Here is a 26,630-nt window from a genome sequence, read left to right as displayed (position 1 = left end):
AGCGTTCAGCAGAGCCAATTGAAATAAATATACAGACACTTTTTTGTACCAGCATCTGGCTTTACGGGCAATTAGGTATGGCGAAAACAACTGGTCGTTGAGGTTCACCCCTCCCATATTAAGGTTGTAATTGTGGACACAGAGGGGTTTCTCCACAACACCACTCTCAGTAGAAATTTATACTGTCATATCTGAGTGAAGGGAGGACAGAACGAAAAAATTCTGTGAATCCCTCCACTTCACTGCTAACAAATTATTACATTTCAAGCAGGCTCTCTCCCCCCATCTAAGTCGGGATTCTACAAGCCGTTGGGGGAAGCCCCAGCAATTAGATCGTGTGGTGCCACATGCGCCAATTCCATAATCAAAAAGGTGACTAAAAAGTCGCACACTCATGTAATAATTTTCCATATACAAGTGTTTCCCCTTTCTAAATAAGGGTGACACCAAGTCCCACACAATCTTACAAGAGCTCCCTATGTAGTCTGGGCAGTTCTCCAGCTCTACGTGACTATGCTTTCACTCGTAAATCATTAAACTATATGTATAGCCTGTTGCCCTGTCACAGAACTTATACAGCTTGACCCCATATCTGGCACGCTTGCTGGGAAGATACTGTTTGATAGACAAGCTGCCAGAAAACGTAATCAGGGACTCATCAACGCAGACAACTTGATCAGGAGTAAATAAGGCTGCAAACTGTTGGTTGAAGTGGTTTATTGAGGGGACGAATTTTGTAGAGCCAATCAAATCCAGGGCCCCCACGAGGACAACAGAGTTCATTATCGTTGAAGTGCATGAACCGCAAGATCTGCTCATATCGTGTCCTGGTCATGGAGGCAGAGAACACAGGTATATGGTGAATTGGGTCAGTGGACCAATATGACCACAACTCACTCTTTTTAGTTATGCCCATGAGTAGGGATAGGCCCAGGAAGGTCTTAAATTTGGAGACCGTAATAGGTCTCCAATCTCTGGGAAGGGTCAACTGGGGATTAGCGATGAATTGACCAGCATAAAAATTGCTTTGGTCCACAATAGATCTATAGAGATCTCCCATGAAAAACAGCGAAGAAAAATTAAGTGACGTAAAATCAACTGTTTCCACCTAAATTCCGGGTTGGCCAGTTAATGGGGAAAGTACGGGTGCTGCAAGAGTGGTGGGCTCCCAATTAGGATTGGCGAATGCAGCAGAAAGGGCACTATGGGCTCGACGAGCCTGTGTTTGTCTTCTTCTTGGTGGCAGCGGGACACTACTCGTGCTAGCCACCTCGCCAGCTTGAACTGCACTTATGGGATACGCCACGTCACCAATTGTTACTGCAGTGCTGGATCTACAACCAGGATGTACTATGCCGCTGGTGCTTGCCAGTTCACCAGAAGGATGAGCAGCACAATACTGGCTCTCTGCTCCATACGAGAGCCCTGCGGTTCTTGCACCCAAACGACAACAGAAGAATGGGGTCGGGTATCCTTGACCTTGGCAGGGAAAAAAAAAATCACAAAGAGTACTGCGCTGTCAAAAAAGTGAAAAAGCAGCCAACACGACAATGTAAATAAAATGGTCAAAAAAAGGAGGGGGAGTGCAGCGCTATATACAAATAAATACCAAGAATGTAATTGTCGACAATGATGTCACAATAAAAGAAGTGAAATAATATGTGAACAGTGACATAAATATACAGTAAATAAAGTGACATATGACCAGTATAAAGATCAATAAAAATAAATGTCCATATGTGATGAAAAGGGACCACATATAATTGTGAATCCCTGTGGTGAGTGATTCAAAACAAGCATGTGACGATCATTAAAATCTTGAGCAGACATCAAAGTGAATGGTAAATAACCATGAAAAGACCACCACCAAAAGTATTATGCCGCGTACACACGGTCGGACTTTTCGTCTACAAAAGTCCGACAGCCTGTCCGACAGACTTCCTGCGGACTTTCGGCGGACTTGCAGCAGACTTTCTAATGAACGGACTTGCCTACACACGACCACACAAAAGTCCGACGGATTCGTACGTGATGACGTACACCGGACTAAAATAAGGAAGTTCATAGCCAGTAGCCAATAGCTGCCCTAGCATGGGTTTTTGTCCGTCGGACTAGCACACAGACGAGCGGATTTCGGGGTCCGTCGTAGTTACGACGTAAAGATTTGAAGCATGTTTCAAATCTAAAGTCCGTCGGATTTGAGGCTGAAAAAGTCTGCTGAAAGTCCGGAGAAGCCCACACACGATCGGATTACCAGCCAGCTTTAGTCCGTCGGCGTCCGTTGGACTTTTGTAGACGAAAAGTCCGACCGTGTGTACGCGGCATTAGTCTCTTACCAGAAAGATTGGACTTGTACAGGTATACATCTGACAAGCCAATCAAGCTTGGAAGGTAACCAATGAGGCACCAATTCAATGTATGGAATACAGCATCTGGATGGACGTTCTGTTGAATTCAGCAGAGTAGACACAGCTTACATACAGATGCAAATCAGCCAAACCATAGATAAAGGAAAGAGATAGGGCACATAGCGTAATACTGTATAGGATATTTATTCCAGATAAAATCATAGGTATTACACTTACATTTGCCAATAGGAATACAAGCGAGACAATAACTGTGGACCAGCAAGAAATTCCGACGCGTTTCGCCTAAACAGGCATCATCCCCAGATGATTTTTAGGTCTCTCCAGAGATACTGAATGGGGTTTAAGTCAGGGCTCTGGCTGGGCCATTCAAGAACAGTCACGGAATTGTTGTGAAGCCACTCCTTTGTTATTTTAGCTGTGTGCTTAGGGTCATTGTCTTGTTGGAAGGTAAACCTTCAGCCCAGTCTGACATCCTGAGCACTCTGGAGAAGGTTTTAGGCCAGGATATCCCTGTATTTGGCCGCATTCATCTTTCCCTCGATTGCAACCAGTCATCCTGTCCCTGCAGCTGAAAAACACCCCCACCACCATGCTTCACTGTTGGGACTATATTGGTCAGGTGATGAGCAGTGCAAGTACAATTCTGTCTTTTTCTGTCAATATGGGGTGCTGTGTGTGCATTAAAGCAGAGTTCCACACAAAAATGGAACTTCCGCTTTTCGGAACCCTCCCCCCCTCTGGTGTCACATTTGGCACCTTTCAGGGGGGAGGGGGGTGCAGATACCTGTCTAAGACAGGTATTTGCACCCACTTCCGGCATAGACTCCCATGGGAGTCTACGCCTCTTCCCGTCCCCACCGTGCTGTCTGCTGGGAACACACAGCTCCCAGGAGAGAGTGGGGACCACTTGGGATGCACAGCGCGACTCGCGCATGCGCAGTAGGGAACCGGGAAGTGAAGCCGCAACGCTTCACTTCCTGATTCCCTCACCTAGGATGGTGGCGGCAGCTGCCGAGAACCGAGTGGGTTCTCTGCGTTCCCTGCCGACATCGCTGGACCCTGGGACAGGTAAGTGGCCATGTATTAAAAGTCAGCAGCTGCAGTATTTGTAGCTGCTGGCTTTTAATATTTTTTTTTTTTTTTGGCGGTGTGGGTGGACCCCCGCTTTAATGAGGAAAAAAATGAACTTAAATGGTTTTAGCAAATGGCTGCAATATAACATAATATAGAGTGAAAAATTTCAGGGGGTCTGAATACTTTCCGTCCCCACTGTATATATACACACAGTATCTCACAAAAGTGAGTACACCCCTCACATTTTTGTAAATATTTTATTATATCTTTTCATGTGACAACACTGAAGAAATTAAACTTTGCTACAATGTAAAGTGGTGAGTGTACAGCTTGTATAACAGTGTAAATTTGCTGTCCCCTCAAAATAACTCAACACACAGCCATTAATGTCTAAACCACTGACAACAAAAGTGAGTACACCCCTAAGTGAAAATGTCCAAATTGGGCCCAAAATGTGAATATTTTGTGTGGCCACCATTATTTTCCAGCACTACCTTAACCCTCTTGGGCATTGAGTTCACCAGAGCTTCACAGGTTGCCACTGAAGTCCTTTTCCACTCCTCCATGACGACATCACGGAGCTGGTGGATGTTAGGGACCTTGCGCTCCTCCACCTTCGGTTTGAGGATGCCCCACAGATGCTCAATAGGGTTTAGGTCTGGAGACATGCTGGGCAGTCCATCACCTTTACCCTCAGCTTCTTTAGCAAGGCAGTGGTCGTCTTGGAGGTGTATTTGGGGTCGTTATCATGTTGGAATACTCCGAAGGGAGGGGATCATGCTCTGCTTCAGTATATCACAGTACATGTTGGCATTCATGGTTTCCTCAGTGAACTGTAGCTCCCCAGCTTGACTGTAGGCAAGACACACTTGTCACTTATGTGGGAAGGTTACAGCACCTATACACTTGTTACACTTGTCTTTGTACTCCTCACCTGGTTGCCGCCACACACGCTTGACACCATCTGAACCAAATACTTTTCTCTTGGTCTCATCAGACCACAAGATATGGTTCCAGTAATCCATGTCCTTAGTCTGCTTGTCTTCAGCAAACTGTGGGCTTTCTTGTGCATCATCTTTAGAAGAGGCTTCCTTCTAGGATGACAGTCATGCAGACCAATTTGATGCAGCGTGCGGCGTATGGTCTGAGCACTGACAAGCTGGCCCCCCACCCCTTCAACCGCTGCAGCAATACTGGTAGCACTCATACGTCCATTTCCCCAAAACACAACCTCTGGATATGATGCTGAGCGACTTATAGTGGGACTGTAAAAGTGACGTTAACTGGAACTGACTAACGCCCACTGACATCACCAGTGACACTAAGGCTCAGTTCACACCTAGGCGTTCCGGATCACGGGTGGAATCTCTGTGATTCTGCCCGCAATTCCCAAATCGCCAGACAGACACGCTTGCGATCCTTTTACTTTCAATGGCAGCCCAATCGTGGTGCAATTTTGTGGCAATTATCCCCTGACAAATCGCAACAAAATTACTGGGGCACATGTTGCCCAAAAGAAGCTCCGGAACGCCTAGGTCCTTATCTTATCTTAGCTCCTTATCAGTGCTAATATAATGCACCGACACTGTACTAATGACAATGGCTGAGAAGGGGTTAATATCTAGGGGCATCCAAGGGGTTAATGTGTGTACTGTGTACTGATTTTTACCATAGACTTATTTGTTTATTTTCCCTGCTTTGAAAGCGAACATTCCCTCTGGACAGAGCCCTGTTATTGGACACAGCCAGTCAATAGGTCACAGCCATGAATCATTGGCTGTAATCTGCTGACAGACTCCCACTGTGTCAAATCACATGGGAGTAGGCAGGCGGGGGCATGCACCCGAAACCCTAAGCCTAGGTTCACACTGTAGCGATGTGAGAACCAGTGCGATTCCAGCGCCAATTCCTGCATCGCATCTCTCCCACAGGCAGTTCACACTGCCCTCTGCGAACCACTGTGGGTGTCAATACAATGTTAATGACACCTCCAGATCGTATCGCAGTGTGAACTGTGGATTCTGACAGGAATTGGTTCGCATGGGTGAAAACACCCATGCAATCCAATTCCAGTGTGGGGAAAAATAAGTCCCTGCACCTTTTTTGTGTGAATCCAATGCGAGTTCACTCGCGTTGCACAGACATCACATGTGATCAGCACTGCAGGCAGTGCCATATGGGTATGTTGCGGTGCTTGTAGCTGCCACCCCACCGCAGTATATGTACCGCGATGGGTTGGCAAGTGGTTAATTACCAATGGTATTTGTAATATGCAGCATGAAGGGGTTAACTAACACTGACACTGGTGCCACTAATGCAGCCCAAGGGGGTTAATTAACTGCCACTTTTCACTAATGCATCAGTGACAATACACATTAGCCCCTTCATAATGCATATTACGAAAATACCATGGGTAATTTATTAACCTCCACTCAGCCACCCAAAAAAAGAGTTAACTAATTCATCTGCAGATGGCTTACTATATTGCTTGATTTCTCCTCCTCTCCTAGATCACACTCAGAGCTCTGGCAGCACTTTATGATCCTCTTCACTCCCACTTTCCTCTCAATGATGTCACGCCGGGACGGGACTAGGAAATGCCTGACGGGCGGAGATTACTCTGCCTGACAAGGAAGTGAACTGAAGGGCTCGTCCTAGGCTAGTGCCGGGTGCAGGAGCGCACTCGGCACATCGTTGCATCTGACTGGCTGTGCAGTATTCTAGCGCAGCCTGTGTATAATAGTCCAGGCACCACTGGCACTTCACCTGCGCCCCCTTCCTCTATTAAATTATCCCGCCCAGGGCATCCGCCCCTTCTGCCCCTGTCTTATACCGGCCCTGGACTTGGCCACTGTGCTGCAGCTCAGTTTCAGGGTTTTGGAAATCTTCTTATATCCTAGACCATCTTTATGTAGAGCAACAATTCTTTTTTTCAGCTTCTCAGAGAGTTCTTTGCCATGAGGTGCTATGTTGAACTTCCAGTGACCAGTATGAGAGAGTGAAAGCAATAACACCAAATTTAACACACCTGCTCCCCATTCACACCTCAGACCCTGTAACATTAACGAATCACATGACACTGGGGAGGGAAAATGGCTAATTGGGCCCAATTTGGATATTTTCACTTAGGGGTGTACTCACTTTTGTTGTAAGCGGTTTAGACATTAATGGCTGTGTGTTGAATTATTTTGAGGGGACAGCAAATTTACACTGTTATACAAGCTGTGCACTCACTACTTTTACATTGTAGCGAAGTATAATTTCTTCAGAGTTGTCACATGAAACAATATAATAAAATATTTACAAAAATGTGAGGGGTGTACTCACTTTTGTGAGATACTGTATATACAGTATGTCTCTCCAAAAACAGGTATAGAGGCACTCATGAATCTTGGAGCAGAGATAAATAAAAACTGCAGTGTTTTTATTGTTGATGTTTTGATTAAGCTTAGTCCATCTTTTTCAAGACTTGAGAAAGCCTCTCAAGGCCCTATACCTGTTTTGGATTTGTATGGATTTCTTTGAGGGTGAGCACAATTAGTTCACACATAAAGTGCAGTAGCTACCTACCATATGGTCGGGATCCACCCAGATGCCTAGACTGGAAGCTGGCTCCAGGGCCAGCACCAGTATAAGGCAGCCACCTTAGGGCACCAGGAGAGGGGATGCCAAAGCCAGGGGCTCCCCAAGAAGTGCTTATGCTGGCGCTGGCCCTGCTAGCACCTTTACCCAGCTCAGCACACTGTGGCAGGTGGCTCAGCATAGCCCCAGGCACTGTGAACTTCAGCTGCTACCTCCACCGACTCCACACCTGCAGCTGCTCTTCCGAGTCCCAGCCCTGCCTACTCCACTCCTCCTCCTCTCTGCCAGATGCAGGGCCTTCCTCAGAGATACCCCCCTCCCTTCAGCCCTCGCTATGCTAAATAAATAGCGTACCCCACACAAACTCCCATCTGGGTGGTAGCAGAGAGAGGAACACGAACATCCCCAGTCCAGCAGCACACAGAGACCATCACCACTGAACTGGAGGGTGCGTGAGATGATAAGGAGCTGAGTGAGAGCAGGGGGAAGACTCGGGTCCAGCAGAAGGCATAGGTGGAGCGCGAGTGGTACTGGCACAGCACTGATGGCGATCATTACTGTGGAAGGAAGGCAAGCAAGATTGATTATTATCATTATGTCTGACTGAATGTGATTATTATTATACAACCCGCTGCATGATGTACCGACCATGTCCTCTAGAGACACATGATCTGGGGACAGAGAAGGGGCATAGAGCCGGGATCTCTGAGCAAGGGATGCACAATTCCTATCGCCCGATGCCTGGAACATGCAGGTCCCTGGCGCTGAGCAGGTCTTTTTTTAAAATATTTAGCCCAGCAGGGTTTACTTGTCAGATGGAACCATTTGGGCGGCTGTGCTGTTGCCCAAATGCTTCCACACACCCCAGAAAATCCCCCCTACTATGCATCCCAGGCTCAGCTTGCCTATCCGTGGACCCAGAACCGACATAGTGGGTGCTGCCAGGTAGAGGATAGAGAGAAGAGTGAACACACATACGCTCTCCTCCCCATCTTGTTTCTGTCTCTAAGCGATGTGTATGACGTCATGTTTGGGTCCCCGTTGACAGTTTCCACAGTCGGGAAAGAATGTAATGCATCTACACTGCATTACATTAAGTGGAGACATGTCTCATTAAACAGAACCTGTCACCACAAAATCATCACATACAACACTCTAAGCACCAGAAACACTATAGCTTAATGGAGCACAAATCAAGTGTATGCCATATGGGAGTAGGGTAGAGGGGTAATGGCGAAAGGAAGGATGGGGGGGCACTAAATTGCACCTTCGCCTGTGCAGACAAAAATCCTTGCACTGCCCTTTGCTGGCTCAGCCTCAGCCAAAGAGTCGCTGAGAGTCTGAGCCAGGCGCTCCCACCCTTTCTAAAGCCCAATGCTCCAGTGATCGCTGGAGGGGCAGAGCAGAGAGCCGGTGACTAACAGTCATGGGCTCTCTGCAGCCTGAAGACCGAGAGCAAAGCAATCAGCAGTATTTGATCCCTCATTTTTCAATCTTAGAGCTGACAAGGGACAGATGGAGCATTAGATCAATGCTGCATCCACCTAGGTGAATATAATTTTTTTTTATGTTTTTACTTAAACCCATACTTTTTAAGTTGAACAGTTACTTGTGTATGAATCCAGCAGCCATCTTTAAGAAGATCACTAGCTGAGCATTCAGTAATTGAGGAGTAGGGAGCCCATCTTTTAGGGGACCACAGGGGGCAGCCATTTTGGCGGTATCTGGATCAGTCTGAAAGGCCAGTGATGTTGGGACAGGACAAGGGAAGGGGAGGAACTGGACTGAAGTAGAGACAAGAGACATACGTGTGGTGAGCAGGCACAAGAGAGGGAGTGGGGAATTGAGCTGCGGACCTGTAAGGAACCCCCACTGCTGGTGACTGCTGTCAAGTGATACCGAAATCTTGCGGTCAGTGACTACTTTCAAGTGAAACTAGAGTCCCGCTGTTGGTGACTGTTACCAAGTTAGTCCCAAACCCTGCTTCTGAAGACTGCTGCCAAGTCAGATCAGAACTGCAGGTTGTTAGTGACTGCTGCTGAGCAGCACTTCCAAGAAGCCCAGAAACAGAGTTTCGTGCAGAATCTTGACTTGGAGATTGATAATCTACTCCCTGGGAGGGTATGAGATATACTGTCAACTCCCTGTGGGTCTGAACTGCATTAGATAACCTCTCCTCCAACTGCTTGTATTTAAGAGCAAGGCTGTTTTAACGGAAAAAGGATTGTGAGATTAGCTGAATTTTTTCCTGTCCATTAAAAGAGAAGTATGGGATTCATGGGAAAAAAAAAATGTATGCTCACCTAGGTGGATGCAGCATTTGTCCAATGCTGCATCTGTCGCTGGCTCCAGACCAAGAACTGAGCGATCAAACCCTGTTGAGCGGAGCGGCTAGCTTAGGTTCTCAGCAACCATTTGGTCGGTATCTTTTCAGAGCCTGGACCGGCTCTGTAATGTCAGCGGACGACAAAAAAGCTTTGGCTATACTTCTCCTTTAAACTGAACTGAGTCTCTGCATGAGCTTAGAGAGACCCAGGGAGTGAGCCCGGGTCAGGTAAGAGTTTAATGCATCGCAAGCTGACTTCCTTTCCTATTGGAACTGTTGATATTACTTTAAGGGTCCCACCACTTCCAGCCAACGCACTTACTCCACCTACAAGAAAATCAATACTAAGTGTCCATGGCACTTACTTAAGGTACATCTACACAAAAAACTATGTAAAAAAAGGCCTATATTTTAAATATTCACAGATACAAATCTTTCTCAAATTGTCTTCCAGGACAGCCAATGAGATATAGGCACCTCCTCCAACATGAAACGCATCACCAAATACACTTTAAAAGGAAGTCTTTCTGCTGAACTGGTCAGTTTGTGTTTCCTCTGGACAGAGGAGATGCATCACGTGGAACCTGGGTGAGGGAGGCCTCTGTTTCTTCCACCCACTACTTTACCTACCTGGCTTAACTGGGAGCAGCTAGTAGGATTTTCTGTGAGATTGCACTCAAAGACCCCTCTGCAGTACGGAAAGGAGGTGGCTTGGTTCCCTTTCTCCTTCTGTGCCTGGGAAAGTCCATGTCTGTAAGGGATACACCACTTTGACAGGGACTAACATGGGCAGCATGGGTTCCCAGTCCACACATTAATTGTGTTGAGTTATTTTGAGGGGACAGCAAATATACACTTTTATGACAAGCTGTACACTCACTACTTTACATTGTAGCAAAGTGTAATTTCTTTAGTGTTGCCACATGAAAAGATATAATAAAATATTTACAAAAATGTGGGGTGTACTCACTTTTGTGAGATACAGTAGTTGCGTTGATATTTGGCCTTCCTATTTGACCAGATGATTTAGAGGCATTAATCCTGGGTGGGGTGAAATCATTTCCAGGTGCCAGAGGCTCTGGTTCCAAGCCTAATTTTTGGTGCAAGAGATGGGGAAGGGCTGGCTGGTGCCTTATTGGTGGTTCCCTCCAGCATTGGCTGTCAGGATGCTAAAGGTGGAGGAGCTAATTTTGAATTTTGCAATGTACACTACAGCTAAGGCTGATACAGGCACCCTTGGCACCAGCAGGACACAGGTAAGCTGGAGGTTGCTGTACCTGCTTGCTTTCACTTGTGTTTGCTCCTAGGTTTTCACCTAGCCTTTAATCTGTCACCTGGGGTGTTGGGCTTAATGTAACAGGGCACTGTTGGGCTCTCCCTATTTACCGCAGTGCAGGTGGTACCTGAAGCAGCTCGCATGAGAGCGTGACCCCCACCCCCTCTCCTCTGTCTCTGGGCTGATCCGGACACGGGGTGGACGCCCACTCCCCAGCTGAAAGGGCATCTTATAGGGAGTTGGGGGTCATGACTGATTTCTCCTTGACTGCATTTCTTAGGATATAGCTCCTGAGAGAGGAGCAGGAATCAGCCAGTGCTAGTAGCATCCTTCTCTACAGTGAAAAGAGGAATTGGCTTAGCTTTACACATCAATATTTGGGGTTATCCTTTACCACAATATTAACTTCTCTCAGGAATTCTCTCTCTATATATGTGTGTGTGTGTGTGTGTGTGTGTGTGTGTGTGTGTGTGTGTGTGTGTGTGTGTGTGTACAGTGGGGAAATTAATCATTTGATCCAATGCCAATTTTGTAAGTTTGCTCACTTAGAAAGAAATGAAGGGTCTAAAATTTTTATCATAGGTGTATTTTAAATGATAGAGACAGAATATCAAGCAGAAATCCAGAGAAAACACATGATACAAATGTTATAAATTGAGTTGCAGTTCAGTGAATAGTCGCTTGGCAACTTGAAGTTTCAGCTCCATAAATTTTCTATAGGATTAAGGTCTGGAGACTGGCTAGGCCATGACTCTAATGTGCTTCTTGAGCCATTCCTTTGTTGCCTTGGTGGTATGTTTTGGGTCATTGTCATGCTGAAAGACCCATCCACGACCCATCTTCAGTGTTCTATTTAAAATACACATAACAATTATAGACCCTTCATTTCTTTGTAAGTGGGCAAACTTACAAAATCTGCAGGGGATCAAATTATAATTTTCACCAGCTCTTAGCCTAGGTTCAGACTAGTGCGATGCGGGAACTAGCGAGGTTCCCGCATCGCTCCTCCCCCGCAGGCAGTTCACACTGCCTTCTGCGAACCGCTGCGGGTGTCAATACATTGACACCCGCGGGTGTCATGCAGTGTCAATACATTGTTGATGACACCCCCAAATAGGTTCACAGATCACAGTGCGAACTATGAACTCGCACAAGAATCGGATTGCATAGGTGAGAACAACCATGCAATCCGATTCTAGTGTGGAGAAAAACAAGTCCCTGCACCTTTTTCTGTGCAAATCCAATGTGAGTTCAGCCATACAACTGTATGGCTGAACTCGCATTGCTCAGACATCGCATGTGGATTTCGGGAGGCACGGCTCTGCATTGGACGAGAACGAGAGCTGCCGGCTGCTTTTCACATTAACCAGCAAGTGATTGGTGGCTAGGATGCAGGGCGGTCCTAGCCACCAATCACTTGCTGGTTAATACTTGCTGTCCGTTTTCATTCCATGCAGATCCGTGTCTCCCGAAGTCCGCTTAATACCAGCACTCAGCTGATTACCCGCCCCCAATGCAGAACTATGCCTCCCGCACCCAGGATATTATCATGGTGTACCCCTACTTCTGCTCGATCTAAGGTAGGAGAGTGAAGGGCAGAGCACACTATAGGAGGGGAGGGGGGGTGATGTGACAGGAGGCAGTGCTGGAGGGGGGAGACTGGCTGGATATTCAGAGGGCAGAGTACACTACTGTGGGGGGTAATGGGGGAGGGGGTAGGGGAGGGGGGTTAGTGCTGTGGGGGCTGTGAAGGTAGGTAGTGCTGTGGGGGGACTGTGAAGAGGCAGGGTTGTGATTTGAGAGGGGGCAGGGCTGTAGGAGAGTGAAGAGGGCAGAGCACATTACGGGGGAACTGGGGATTTGTGATGTAAGGGTGATGTAAGGAGGGGAATGTGATGTAAAGGGGCAGTACTGTGGGGAGGAGTAATGTGAAGGGGCAGTGATGTGTGTGAGGGGGTTGATGTGAAGGGGCTGGTGATGTGGGGGGGGGCAAAGGGAAGAGGGGCAGTGCTGTGGGGGGGGGGGTGATGTGGAGGGGGTGAGGGCAGTGCTGTGGGGGGGAGGGGGGATGTGGAGGGGGGTTGGGTAGGTGATGTGAAGGGGGGCAGTGCTGTGGGGGGCAGATGATGTCAAGGGGCAGAGCAAACTACTGTGTGTATGTGTGTGGGGGGGGGGGATTTGTGATGTGAGGGGGGGTGGGTAATGTGAAGGAGTCTTTGCACAAACGTGCGATTCAAGCCCCCGCTGGCAGAAAATTTGGCTGATTGGACCTCCGTAAAATTAAATTCAATACCTCTGATATAGCATATTCAATTCCAAAACAAGCCATATTGTAATTAAAAAATTGCCTTTCCTATTCAATCTGCAGCGCTCTAATTTTCTGTTAAACGCAATGCATTGTGGCAACCTGGAGGAGTTCTGTGCACAGCTGGTTTACAGAATGCCCCCAGTAATGTAATTTCCTGCTTCTGTGATTTAGACATCCTTCTTTATAGTGAGATACTCCCAAAGTGTTAATCACTTTAAAACTGATGCTGACCAGTCAACTTTCCACATTAGAGCACTGCAACTGCATCAGCTAATTATTAATGAAAAAAGTCACTCCCATTTAGATTCACGCTAAACAAAAATCTCTTTCTTCTGAGCTGAAACAGGTAGGAATCTGCAACAAAGTTTGTTAAAATGCTTGCAATGTACATTGATTACCGAGGGAATTGTTTTTTCACAACAAAAGTTAAGTTACTCTTTGGGTACAAATAATAAGCATAATGTATTTTTAATTAAATATAATGTTAGAAATAAATATATCAGATGTTAAGCAAATATTTACAAATGCATTGGGCCCGCTAATAAATCCATGCATTGTCTTGTTATTTTTTTATACTTGTGCATTTTATCCACAAATGTTTATAATCCTTACTTTGTGTCCTGTCAGGAGGGTGGAGAACTTGTGGTGGAAGGTCTTCTGAATATATCTTGGGGTTTGCGGCGCCCAATAAGACTACAGGTGCAAGATGTCAATGAGAGGATATGTTTTAGCTCTTCAGAGGCCTGGAGCAGGGCATCACAAGGAAAACACAGGTAAACGCTTAGAAAAAAATAATTTACAAAATCATAATTAATTAACCAGAAACTTAGTAGTAAGAAACCTCATTGGATCAAAAGAACATGGTACGCAGACTAATGCCCCATACACGCAGTCGGACTTTGTTCGGACATTCCGACAACAAAATCCTAGGATTTTTTCCGACGAATGTTGGCTCAAACTTGTCTTGCATACACACGGTCACACAAAGTTGTCAGAAAATCCAATCGTTCTAAACGCGGTGACGTAAAACACGTACGTCGGGACTATAAACAGGGCAGTGGCCAATAGCTTTCATCTCTTTATTTATTCTGAGCATGTGTGGCACTTTGTCCGTCGGATTTGTGTACACACGATCGGAATTTCCGACAACGGATTTTGTTGTCGGAAAATTTTATATCCTGCTCTCAAACTTTGTGTGGCGGAAAATCCGATGGAAAATGTGTGATGGAGCCTGCACACGGTCGGAATTTCCGACAACAAGGTCCTATCACACATTTTCCATCGGAAAATCCGACCGTGTGTATGGGGCATTAGACATCTGATGGAGGAGTCTTGGCCTCTTCCAAACAGATCAGACCTACTGGCCCAAGCTGCTCTGTTGTTGTTTATTGCTTGGGTATATCCCATATACTGTGAATATATTGAAAGTTTTTGCTAGTGTCCAATCATCTGAAGGTAGCAGCATATAACCCTAAACTTCCACTTTAATGCTCTGTCCCTGTTTCCCAATTGTTCTCGTTCATTGTCCCTCTGTCACACACTATCCTGATACATGCTACAAACATCCATGGCATAGCACATTGCACATGCATGTTCCACTGTTGTCAGCTGCAGGAAACCTGTCATGAGAAATGACATGCAGCAATTAGTAGAGAGCATGCATTTAAGTGGTTGCAAAGAGGCTGCAGGAGATAAGAAGTGCTGAGATGCAACAAAAAAGGCAATTTTTTGTGATACACAATGCTTTATTGAGGTAAATATCTTTCAGTTAGTAATTAGATATTCTTTAAATACCCCTATTAATGAAGTGGATTAAGGCTATGTTTCCACTACTGTGTCCCCAAAGTCGTGCGATTTACACTGCGACTTTGCTATGCGATTTGTGTTTCGATTTGATGCGACTTTAAGAACGACTTTGTGCGACTTTGATGTTCTGTGATTTAGACATAGTGATGTAATTCCTTATGCTGCTTAGTTATTTTCCCTTCCTCTTTCGTTGTCACCTGCTGTATGTTGGTTAGCAAACATGTTGGCTATGCAATATGTTGGGTCAGCAGTCATTATGGCTGCTGTAGCAGCATTAATAGATGAAGAAGAAGAGGATAACCGGAGGAGGAGAAGGCATAGATTTTTGATCCATCCCATCATCGCCCAAAGGGAAGGGAGAGGTCAGTTTGGGGTCCTTTACAACGACCTCCGTGCTCCTACAACTACACACGGATGTCAATTAGAAGGTGAGAACATTTTTTTATGTCAACTTGCAAATGCTCCAAGATATATTTATTAAAACATTTATATGCCTGGTCAGTATGACTCTTTATCTAATTTTTAGCTTTGAATAGCTAGATGTGTTAACTCTAACCTGATCAAATTGTTAAAAAAATGGAACTAGATTTTTAAATGTTTGATTTTTACATGGACAATGTAATAATAGCCAATCATTTTCTATTTACAGTTTTGATGAATTGTTGGCTTTGCTCTCTAGCCATCTAAACGACAAAACACCAGTTTCCAAAGGGTATTCCAACTGTTGAAAGACTCATTATAACATTGAGGTAACTTTTCATACCTACTTTTTCTTCTTCTTACCTCATATGTGGCATTTGGATATCCACATCATTCTTTTATCCTCTTTACATGAAGTGAAATAATAAATACTAACATGTTATTTTGGGTAAGATTGTTTTTCCAATATTAATTTTCCCTCTACATCACCAGTGTCTTTCTCCTGCTCCTCTTCTTCCTTCACTTCCTCAGGCACCTCCTTCCAAGCTCATTTTTTGATCTAATATAGAAGTAGCTTATTGTTAATATGTATCATTCTAATAAACTGTATTTACTGTTCAATTTTAGGTATCTGGCAACTTTGCAAGTTTGCATTTTGAATTTTTGGTTGGCAAAACTACTGTCAGCAATATTGTCCATGCTACCTGCAGAGACATCTAGAATGTCCTTAGGGACTTGGTCCTGAAGAAGCCCACTCGTGAAGATTGGTGCAAGATATCGAAAGTTTTCTGGGACTTGTGCAATTACCCGAATTGTGTCGGGGCAATTGACGGAAAACATATGAGTGTAGTGATGCCCATCGGCAGTGGAACAAAATACTTTAACTATAAAAAATATTTTTCTTTTGTATTACTAGCAGTGATTGATGCCAATTATTGTTTTAGCTATATAGACTTAGGATCGTATGGCAGCAGCTCAGACTCCAGTATTTTCCAAAGATCATCTTTTGGAAGAATGTTGAGGGAAAATGGCCTTGACCTGCCACAGGACTCTCCGTTGCCAGGAACAAATGGGCCGCCAAAGCCATTTGTGTATGTTGGGGATGAGGCCTTTGCTCTCAGTGAGCATCTATTAAGGCCTTATTCTAGTAGGTGTCTGAGAGAAGAGAAGCGAATCTTCAATTACCAGTTAACGAGGTCAAGACGAGTGGTAGAATGTTCATTTGGCATTTTAGCGAACAAGTGGCGTTTGCTACATACACCTATGAATTTAAAACTTGAGAATGAAATATCTGCAGCATGTGTGCTTCATAATTTTGTAAGAATTTGTGATGGCTATCTTTTTGAAGATTCCCTCATGCACGATCTGGAAGATACACAATGGAGTGCCAGTAGGGGCACCACCAACCAAAATTGACAACCGTGATATAAAAAGCAATCCAAAAACACCAATGACATGATATTTAGGAGAAAAAAAGTAATTAAAGCTACCTAAAGTGAAGGTAAGTTATAAGATACAGCACCTCATCCCAAACATTTTTTGATAAATACTAGAGGGATTGATCGGAGGGATTATAACGGTGCCAGGGAACAATATAGGAATAGAATATTGAGAATAAAATTGCAAAATTACTTTATTATACAAATATTCAACACATACAAAATACCATGTAGATAAAATTTTAGATACAGTTTACATCAAATGTACAACATCAAGTACAGTGAAATGGGCCAGGTGGAAACGGCCTTCAAGAAAAGAGCTCTGTTCCTACATGTTTCGCCAAAGCATTGGCTTGATCAGGAAATAATATAAGCCTGTTGTAATGATGAAGATCTATGTACAGAGATACAAAAAATCAAGTAAGCAATTGAACACAGAAAAACAATATAGGGCAAACATATAGTAAAGGTTGGGATAAGTGGCTGGACTGTGTCCCAGGAGGGGGCAACCTAACAAAACCTCCACGCACACAGGGACGTACCTGGAAACCGACCACCCAGGGCGGGCCCGGCAAGGAACCCCCCAGCTGGAGGCAGATCCGGCCGCACCGTATCTATGACTGCAGGGGGCTTACGAATGACCTGGCAATCAAATATAATATAGATGGTCAGAAAACGGGAAGAGCTATAAGATATATGTGTCACGCACAATATTGTTGGAGATGGGTGGAATAATACCACATCAAAAATAGATAGGGCATCAAGGCCTCAAAAACTTACATTTAAAAACAAATATGTAGCAAAAGGGGGGGAACGCCTGGAGAATGTAAAAAGATGAGGGTTGTAGGTGTATGCCTAAGAAAAATATAGTAGAGAGTTATTAGACGGATATTATATGCTCATTGATAAGAGCAAAGCTAGTATTTAGGATATAATTAGTAATTGCATGAAGGCTTACCTACCTAGAAGATTGTAGAAGTTAGTGTGGATGTCAGAGACAATTGCTCATTCCACAATTCAAGGATACACATTGGAAAAGTGGGTGGCAAAGAGATGTTGCATCCTGAGATAAAATAGATGAAGACTGAATTAAGGAGGGGGAGAGAGAGTATACCTAAATATACCAAAGGATGAGAAGTATTTTGAGCATACCTAACAACCGTGGTAGAGTTAGCAACAGGCGTTCCTCGTGTCCGGATGTTAATGTGGACAGGCCGGCTTAAGTAAGCCCCCCACACCTGATCGAATCAGCCGGTCAGGTGTGCGGACGCAAAAATGTGGTGTCAGCACATGCGCCCGCGGCGAGACCATCGCAGCCTACAAGGTCCAAGGTGCACCGCGAGCGTGCGCTCGGATCACCTGACCTCCCGCCGGCAGCCTATAGGAGAGTGGAGATCGCTGTCAGTGGGAATCTGACAGCTAAGCTACCTAACCAGGCCCAGATGGAATGCGAGGGGCCGTGTGACACGAGCAATGCACGGGCGCCAGTGGGCAGACAATGAATTGTACTGCCCTGGGCGTCCATACAGTCAACAACAGTGCATGCCCGACCACCCCAAGCAGCGGGTCCAATGTCAAACCAAACCGTGGGAGGAGAGGCAGGCAAGCACAGCCAAGATAGCGAGGGGGGAGGGAAAGGATACCCCCCTATGGGAAAGAAACGTGGGGAGGTATGCAAACCCCGAGGGGATCCCCCCCACACACACATAGTTACATCCCTGTGGGAAGGGGGGAGAGTGGTAGAGGGGACGCCCCCGGAGAGCCAGCCCACGTAGTCCAGCCACCTAGACCAACAGATACATAGAGAATATTAGAGTGCCAGTAGAGACACAAACTGTCAGACAAAAGAAAAAGCACAATTAGATAAAAAGGAATGTATACTGATGTAGAACTAAAAAAAGAAATCAATGATAGTGGATTAGGTAACATCATGTAATAAATGAGTTATACACATACATTGATGAAAAATTTGTTACAAGCATAGAATAGCACAGCATTTTCCTTCTCCAATAACAAACATATTAAAACTGTATATGTAAAAATGGGAAATAGCCGACCATGGCAGGGAGAACGAAAGGAAAGGGAATGGAAAAAGGAAGAGAAGAGGATGCAATGGGGGGGGGGGGGAGAGGGGGAAGGGGGGGGAACAAGGGGGAAGGGACAAAAGGGAAGAGGGAGGGGGGAGGGGAAAGGAGGAATGGGGCAATAATAGGGAAGGTGAGGAAAGGAAGGGGAAAGGAAGCCAGGGAAAAGAGAGAAAAAGAAAAAGGTATGGGAGGGAGAGAAAGGGCGTCCAGGGGATAGAAAACACTATCATTGACGTTGATTGGGAAAATTAGGGGTAAGTACATTAGGCAGCTAAGGTACACAGCTACATAAACTAGGAATATGCAAATAAAAAAATTATTTTACAACACAGAGTACAGCAGCTTATAGGAAGGGTTTAAAGCTGAAATGTTCAGTAAGCCCAGGAATTTTTGTGGCCTGTAAGGTGTGGATCCATTTGGTTTCCAACTGTAATAATTTATTATCAATGCTCCCACCTCTGACATGTGAAGGAACATGCTCGAGTGCGGAGAATTTGATAACATAAGGGTCAAAGTTATGTTGGGTAGCAATGTGTCGGTTGATGGCTGTGGTGGTAATATTTTTTAATAGAGGTTTGATGTGGTCCCTGATGCGAACCTGGAAGGGCCGCTTGGTTTTTCCGATGTAGTATGATCCACATCGGCATAAAGCCAAGTATACCACTCCCACAGTAGCGCAGGTGACACGATATCTAATGATATGAGTGAGTCCATTGAGAAGGACGAGTACCTTAGAGTTTGTGACAAAGTCACAAACATTGCATTTTCCGCACTAGGACCAGAGACCGAGTGAATATCCACCGAGTGGTGGCTTTTAATAAGTCAGTCTCTAAGTGAAGGAGATCTACGATAGGTGATGTCAGGGTGGGATTTGACATATTTTGCAATAGTAGAGTCCGCAGTTAATAAGGGCCAGAATTGGTTTAAAATATGCCTTAATTGAGCATGTTGTTTGGAGTATTGAGTGATTAGCCGTACCGGCTGCTGAGTCTCTGGTGGTTTACTAGAGAAGACTAAGTCCTTCCTATCAAACCTCTTGGCCTTATTGAAAGCTTTTTTTAAAAGGGAGTGGCTATATCCTCTGTCTCTAAGTCTGCGGTACAGTTCCTGTGATCCTTGATAGAAGTCAGTTTCGAGAGTGCAGTTTCTTTTGAGTCTAAGATACTGGCTGAAGGGAATACTCTTGAGGAGAGGCTTTGGGTGGGCACTGCTGGCATGCAAGATGGTATTGCCCGAAGAGGGCTTGCGGTAAAGGGCAGTGTGAATCATACCATTCGTATGCAGATCAATTTGGAGATCCAGGAAGTGGATCCGAGATTGACTACTTTCCATGGTGAATTTGAGATTGTATGAGTTCTTGGTTAAATAGTCCATAAAAAGCAGTAGTTCTTCTCTAGTACCTATCCAGAACGGTAGTACATCATCAATGTACCTGTACCAAGATGAGACCTTGGACAGGAAGGGGAGAGAGTTGGACGAGCCAAAGAGTTCTCTCTCCCACCCCCCAGGTACAGATTGGCATAGGAGGGGGCGCACTTGGTTCCCATAGCTACGCCCTGTACCTGGAGGTAGTGGGAGGAGCCAAACATAAAATAGTTGCGTGTCAGTATGAACTTGAGAAGTTCAAGAACAAAATCTCCATATGCATCATAATTGGAACCCCTCTCTCGAAGGTGTTTCTCAATGACCTGAATGCCTCTATCATGTGGAATGATATTGTAAAGACTTTCAACATCTAAGGCGACTAGCCAGGCATTTTTTGGTAGATGTTTGCCATCGAGGATACGGAGAAGATGAATGGTGTCTTTTACATAAGAGGGCAAAGAAGTGACGTGAGGAGCTAAGTACTTGTCAACCAATGCACTAGCGTGTTCCGTCAGGCATTGCCGTCCCGAAACTATCGGGCGGCCTGGTGGATGGGTCATTGACTTGTGAAGCTTGGGTAGGGAATAAAAGGTGGGAGTTTTAGGTTCCCTGACGTTCAAGAAATTCCACGTGTTGCAATCGATCGTTCCCTTTTGGTAGGCTGAAAAAATCAACTGGTTATATTCCAAGGTAAAGTGATCTATAAGGGACTTAGATATTGGTCTATGCCAGTCGCGATTATTAAGAATATCGCGACACATATGTTCATAAAAGGGAACGTCCATAACTACAACGTTGCCGCCCTTGTCGGCAGACTTAATGACCAGCTCAGGATGATTCTGGAGGGATTTTAACGCTTTTGTAAGAGCTGGGGATAAATTGGATGGAAAAGGGGAGGTAGACTCCATACCTTCGATGGCGGTAGTAATTTGTTGCACGAAAGCCCAGAGGTTGGGGTTCGTGGATAAGTTGGGGAAATTACGTGATTTGGGCTTGAAAGAGGTGGGGGGGGAGGAGACACCAAGGGCGACAATGCCTTTATCGAAGGGCTCAGGGAACTCGTCACCATCAATGTCGCCCTCCTCCCACAACGACATCAACTCTTCCAAAGCCTGAATTTCAGCCAAGGTAGGAGGAATGGATTCAGGAGAAGTGACATGAGAGGAAGATTTGTCATAAATTACCTTGAAAAGCAATTTTCGTGCAAAGAGATGGATATCTTTGATAAAAGAGAATTTGTCAAAATCATTAGACGGACAGAATGTGAGACCGAGTTGTAACACACGGATTTGGTCATGACTTAGTGGTATAGATGACAAATTAATTACATCAGAGGTAGATGATCCTCGTTGGTCGCTGGGGTTTGCAAATTGGGAATCGGACTCTGAGGAGAGTCCTGAGCCTGAACTAAAAAAATTGGTGCGATTTTTGGATCTAAGGATTGAGTGCTGACTGGAAACATTGAAGTAATCGTAGGTTCACTTTCCCTTCTGGTGACCGTGTGCGTCTGGGAGTGAGACGGTGCCAAAGTGGTAGAGGTCGGTGCATTGCTATTGGATGATTTCGGTATGGCGATGTCTTGGGTTGTGCTCTAGTGAAAGGAGTGGAAACGTGAGTGGCCTTAGAGCGGGCCGTGGAAGGGTGAAAAGGTAGGGTGGGCCCGAAAGTGCGATTGAGTGATTCTGAGGAAGTGACGGTTAATTCGCTCTTTCTTTTCTTAGCGAGTTGTTCCTGAATGAGGTCGTGATAAACCGTGGAAGTGCTAGCACCTTTTATTCCCTACCCAAGCTTCACAAGTCAATGACCCATCCACCAGGCCACCCGATAGTTTTGGGGCGGCAATGCCTGATGGAACACGCTAATGCATTGGTTGACAAGTACTTAGCTCCTCACGTCACTTCTTTGCCCTCTTATGTAAAAGAATTCATTCATCTTCTCCGTATCCTCGATGGCAAACATCTACCAAAAAATGCCTGGCTAGTCGCCTTAGATGTTGAAAGTCTTTACAATATCATTCCACATGATAGAGGCATTCAGGTCATTGAGAAATACCTTCGAGAGAGGGGTTCCAATTATGATGCATATGGAGATTTTGTTCTTGAACTTCTCAAGTTCATACTGGCACGCAACTATTTTATGTTTGGCTCCTCCCACTACCTCCAGGTACAGGGCATAGCTATGGGGACCAAGTGCGCCCCCTCCTACGCCAATCTGTACCTGGGGGGGTGGGAGAGAGAACTCTTTGGCTCGTCCAACTCTCTCCCCTTCCTGTCCAAGGTCTCATCTTGGTACAGGTACATTGATGATGTACTACTGTTCTGGATAGGTACTAGAGAAGAACTACTGCTTTTTATGGACTATTTAACCAAGAACTCATACAATCTCAAATTCACCATGGAATGTAGTCAATCTCGGATCCACTTCCTGGATCTCCAAATTGATCTGCATACGAATGGTATGATTCACACTGCCCTTTACCGCAAGCCCTCTTCGGGCAATACCATCTTGCATGCCAGCAGTGCCCACCCAAAGCCTCTCCTCAAGAGTATTTCCTTCAGCCAGTATCTTAGACTCAAAAGAAACTGCACTCTCGAAACTGACTTCTATCAAGGATCACAGGAACTGTACCGCAGACTTAGAGACAGAGGATATAGCCACTCCCTTTTAAAAAAAGCTTTCAATAAGGCCAAGAGGTTTGATAGGAAGGACTTAGTCTTCTCTAGTAAACCACCAAAGACTCAACAGCCGGTACGGCTAATCACTCAATACTCCAAACAACATGCTCAATTAAGGCATATTTTAAACCAATTCTGGCCCTTATTAACTATGGACACTACTATTGCAAAATATGTCAAATCCCACCCTGACATCACCTATCATAGATCTCCTTCTCTTAGAGACCGACTTATTAAAAGCCACCACTCGGTGGATATTCACTCGGTCTCTGGTCCTACTGGAACCTACCAGTGCGGAAAATGCGATGTTTGTGACTTTGTCACAAACTCTAAGGTACTCGTCCTTCCCAACGGACTCACTCATACCATTAGATATCGTGTCACCTGTGCTACTGTGGGAGTGGTATACTTGGCTTTATGCCGATGTGGATCATACTACATCGGAAAAACCAAGCGGCCCTTCCAGGTTCGCATCAGGGACCACATCAAACCTCTATTTAAAAATATTACCACCACAGCCATCAACCGACACATTGCTACCCAACATAACTTTGACCCTTATGTTATCAAATTCTCCGCACTAGAGCATGTTCCTTCACATGTCAGAGATGGGAGCATTGATAATAAATTTTTACAGTTGGAAACCAAATGGATCCACACCTTACAGGCCACAAAAATTCCTGGGCTTAATGAACATATCAGCTTTAAACCCTTCCTATAAGCTGCTGTACTCTGTGTTGTAAAATATTTTTTTTATTTGCATATTCCTAGTTTATGTAGCTGTGTACCTTAGCTGCCTAATGTATTTACCCCTAATTTTCCCAATCAACGTCAATGATAGTGTTTTCTATACCCTGGATGCCCTTTCTCTCCCTCCCATACCTTTTTCTTTTTCTTTTTCTCTCTTTTCCCTGGCTTCCTTTCCCCTTCCCTTCCTCACCTTCCCTATTATTGCCCCATTCCTCCTTTCCCCTTTCCCCTCCCCCCTCCCTCTTCCCTTTTGTCCCTTCCCCCTTGTCCCCCCCCTCCCCCTCTCCCCCCCCCCTCCATTGCGTCCTCTTCTCTTCCTTTTTCCATTCCCTTTCCTTTCGTTCTCCCTGCCATGGTCAGCTATTTCCCATTTTTACATATACAGTTTTAATATGTTTGTTATTGGAGAAGGAAAATGCTGTGCTATTCTATGCTTTTTCATCAATGTATGTGTATAACTCATTTATGACATGATGTTACCTAATCCACTATCATTGAAGTCTTTTTTTAGTTCTACATCAGTATACATTCCTTTTTATCTAATTGTGCTTTTTCTTTTGTCTGACTGTTTGTGTCTCTACTGGCACTCTAATATTCTCTATGTATCTGTTGGTCTAGGTGGCTGGACTACGTGGGCTGGCTCTCCGGGGGCATCCCCTCTACCACTCACCCCCCTTCCCACGGGAATGTGACTATGTGTGTGTGGGGGGATCCCCTCAGGGTTTGCATACCTTCCCAAGTTTCTTTCCCATCGGGGGGTATCCTTTCCCTCCCCCCTCGCTATCTTGGCTGTGCTTGCCTGCCTCTCCTCCCACGGTTTGGTTTGACATTGGACCCGCTGCTTGGGGTGGTCGGGCATGCACTGTTGTTGACTGGACGCCCAGGGCAGTACAATTCATTGTCTGCCCACTGGCGCCCGTGCATCGCTCGTGTCACACGGCCCCTCGCATTCCATCTGGGCCTGGTTAGGTGGCTTAGCTGTCAGATTCCCACTGACAGAGATCTCCACTCTCCTATAGGCTGCCTGCGGGAGGTCAGGTGATCCGGTGCACCTTGGACCTTGTAGGCTGCGATGGTCTCGCCGCGGACGCATGCGCTGACACCACATTTTTGCGTCCGCACACCTGACCGGCTGATTCGATCAGGTGTGGGGGGCTTACTTAAGCCGGCCCGTCCACATTAACATCCGGACACGAGGAACGCCTGCTGCTAACTCTGCCACGGTTGTTAGGTATGCTCAAAATACTTCTCATCCTTTGGAATATTTAGGTATACTCTCTCTCCCCCTCCTTAATTCAGTCTTCATCTATTTTATCTCAGGATGCAACATCTCTTTGCCACCCACTTTTCCAATGTGTATCCTTGAATTGTGGAAAGAGCAATTGTCTCTGACATCCACACTAACTTCTACAATCTTCTAGGTAAGCCTTCATGCAATTACTAATTATATCCTAAATACTAGCTTTGCTCTTATCAATGAGCATATAATATCCGTCTAATAACTCTCTACTATATTTTTCTTAGATATACACCTACAACCCTCATCTTTTTACATTCTCCAGGCGTTCCCCCCCTTTTGCTACATATTTGTTTTTAAATGTAAGTTTTTGAGGCCTTGATGCCCTATCTATTTTTGATGTGGTATTATTCCACCATCTCCAACAATATTGTGCGTGACACATATATTTATTAGCTCTTCCCGTTTTCTGACCATCTATATTATATTCGATTGCCAGGTCATTCGTAAGCCCCCTGCAGTCATAGATACGGTGCGGCCGGATCTGCCTCCAGCTGGGGGGTTCCTTGCCGGGCCCGCCCTGGGTGGTCGGTTTCCAGGTACGTCCCTGTGTGCGTGGAGGTCTTGTTAGGTTGCCCCCTCCTGGGACACAGTCCAGCCACTTATCCCAACCTTTACTATATGTTTGCCCTATATTGTTTTTCTGCGTTCAATTGCTTACTTGATTTTTTGTATCTCTGTACATAGATCTTCATCATTACAACAGGCTCATATTATTCCCTGATGAAGCCAATGCTTTGGCGAAACATGTAGGAACTGAGCTCTTTTCTTGAAGGCCGTTTCCACCTGGCCCATTTCACTGTACTTGATGTTGTACATTTGATGTAAACTGTATCTAAAATTTTATCTACATGGTATTTTGTATGTGTTGAATATTTGTATAATAAAGTAATTTTGCAATTTTATTCTCAATATTCTATTCCTATATTGTTCCCTGGCACCGTTATAATCCCTCCGATCAATCCCTCTAGTATTTATCAAAGCTACCTAAAGGTCTGAAAACTGAAAACCCAAGCCACATCCCAAATTGTAGAAGAAAAATTGAAAGGAGTGCCCCAGGGATTGTATGGGCAAGGGATGGTACAAAGTACGAAAGTATGATATAATTTCGTACTTGGTACCATCCCTTGCCCATACAATCCCTCGTGCACTCCTTCCAATTTTTCCATGACATGATATTTACAGGAAAGATTAAGACAAATCTTTTGGATGCTTTATTGAACTTTTATTTATTATTATATTTTAAAACATTATTGCAACACGTTCAATATAGCATTTAAAGTGGTTGAAAAGGCTAAAGGTTTATTACCTCAGTGCATTCTCTGTAATAAGGTAAAAAACCTTTAATGTTTTGCACCCCCCCCCCCCCCCCCAATACTTATCTGAGCACAACCTCAATCCAGCGCTGTGCCCAAGAGTAGCAGGGTTGCCGTCTCTCCCAATGTTCTCACTGACTCAGAGACAGCAGCGGGAGCCATTATCTCCTGCTGCTAGCAGTCACAACCTGTGGGGTGGGGCCGAGCCTCACTGTCAGTGACTACAGGCACCGTGGCTCAGGATAGAGCAGCTTCCTATGGGGGTACACCAAGAAGAGGAGGAGCCAGGAGCACCAGCAGTGGACCAGGAAGAGTAGGATCAAGGCTGCTCTATGCAAAAAACAATTGAACAAAGCAGGTAAGTATAAACCTATTGTTTTTTTGTTTTTTTTGGGGGGGGGGGGGTTTAGTTGTATTTTTAGTTATTTAAATGTAACCTTTGCAGTTACTTTATGTTCACTGTATTGGAGCCTCCAACTGTGCCTTAAAAACAATTTGCCACACAATCATTTTATTTGCATGTGGTCTATGTCAAGTAAC

General features: G+C 45.1%; 1 protein-coding gene across 14 annotated transcripts in view; it reads left to right on the top strand.

The window, feature by feature from the left end:
• The window catches only part of RASSF4 (Ras association domain family member 4), a 683,776-nt gene that overhangs the window by 452,894 nt on the left and 204,252 nt on the right, over nucleotides 1-26,630 (top strand). For all 14 annotated transcript variants that reach the window (XM_073596936.1, XM_073596950.1, XM_073596935.1 and 11 more), the window contains one exon: nucleotides 13,563-13,708. In XM_073596936.1, coding sequence (XP_073453037.1) covers nucleotides 13,563-13,708 — 146 coding nt within the window. The remainder of the gene's footprint in view (nucleotides 1-13,562; nucleotides 13,709-26,630) is intronic.

The sequence above is a fragment of the Aquarana catesbeiana genome, linkage group LG08 (assembly GCF_042186555.1).
Source record: "Aquarana catesbeiana isolate 2022-GZ linkage group LG08, ASM4218655v1, whole genome shotgun sequence".
NCBI classification, from domain to species: Eukaryota; Metazoa; Chordata; class Amphibia; order Anura; family Ranidae; genus Aquarana; species Aquarana catesbeiana.
Note: the sequence above shows the minus strand (reverse complement) of the source record. Positions and strands in the feature narration are given on the sequence as shown.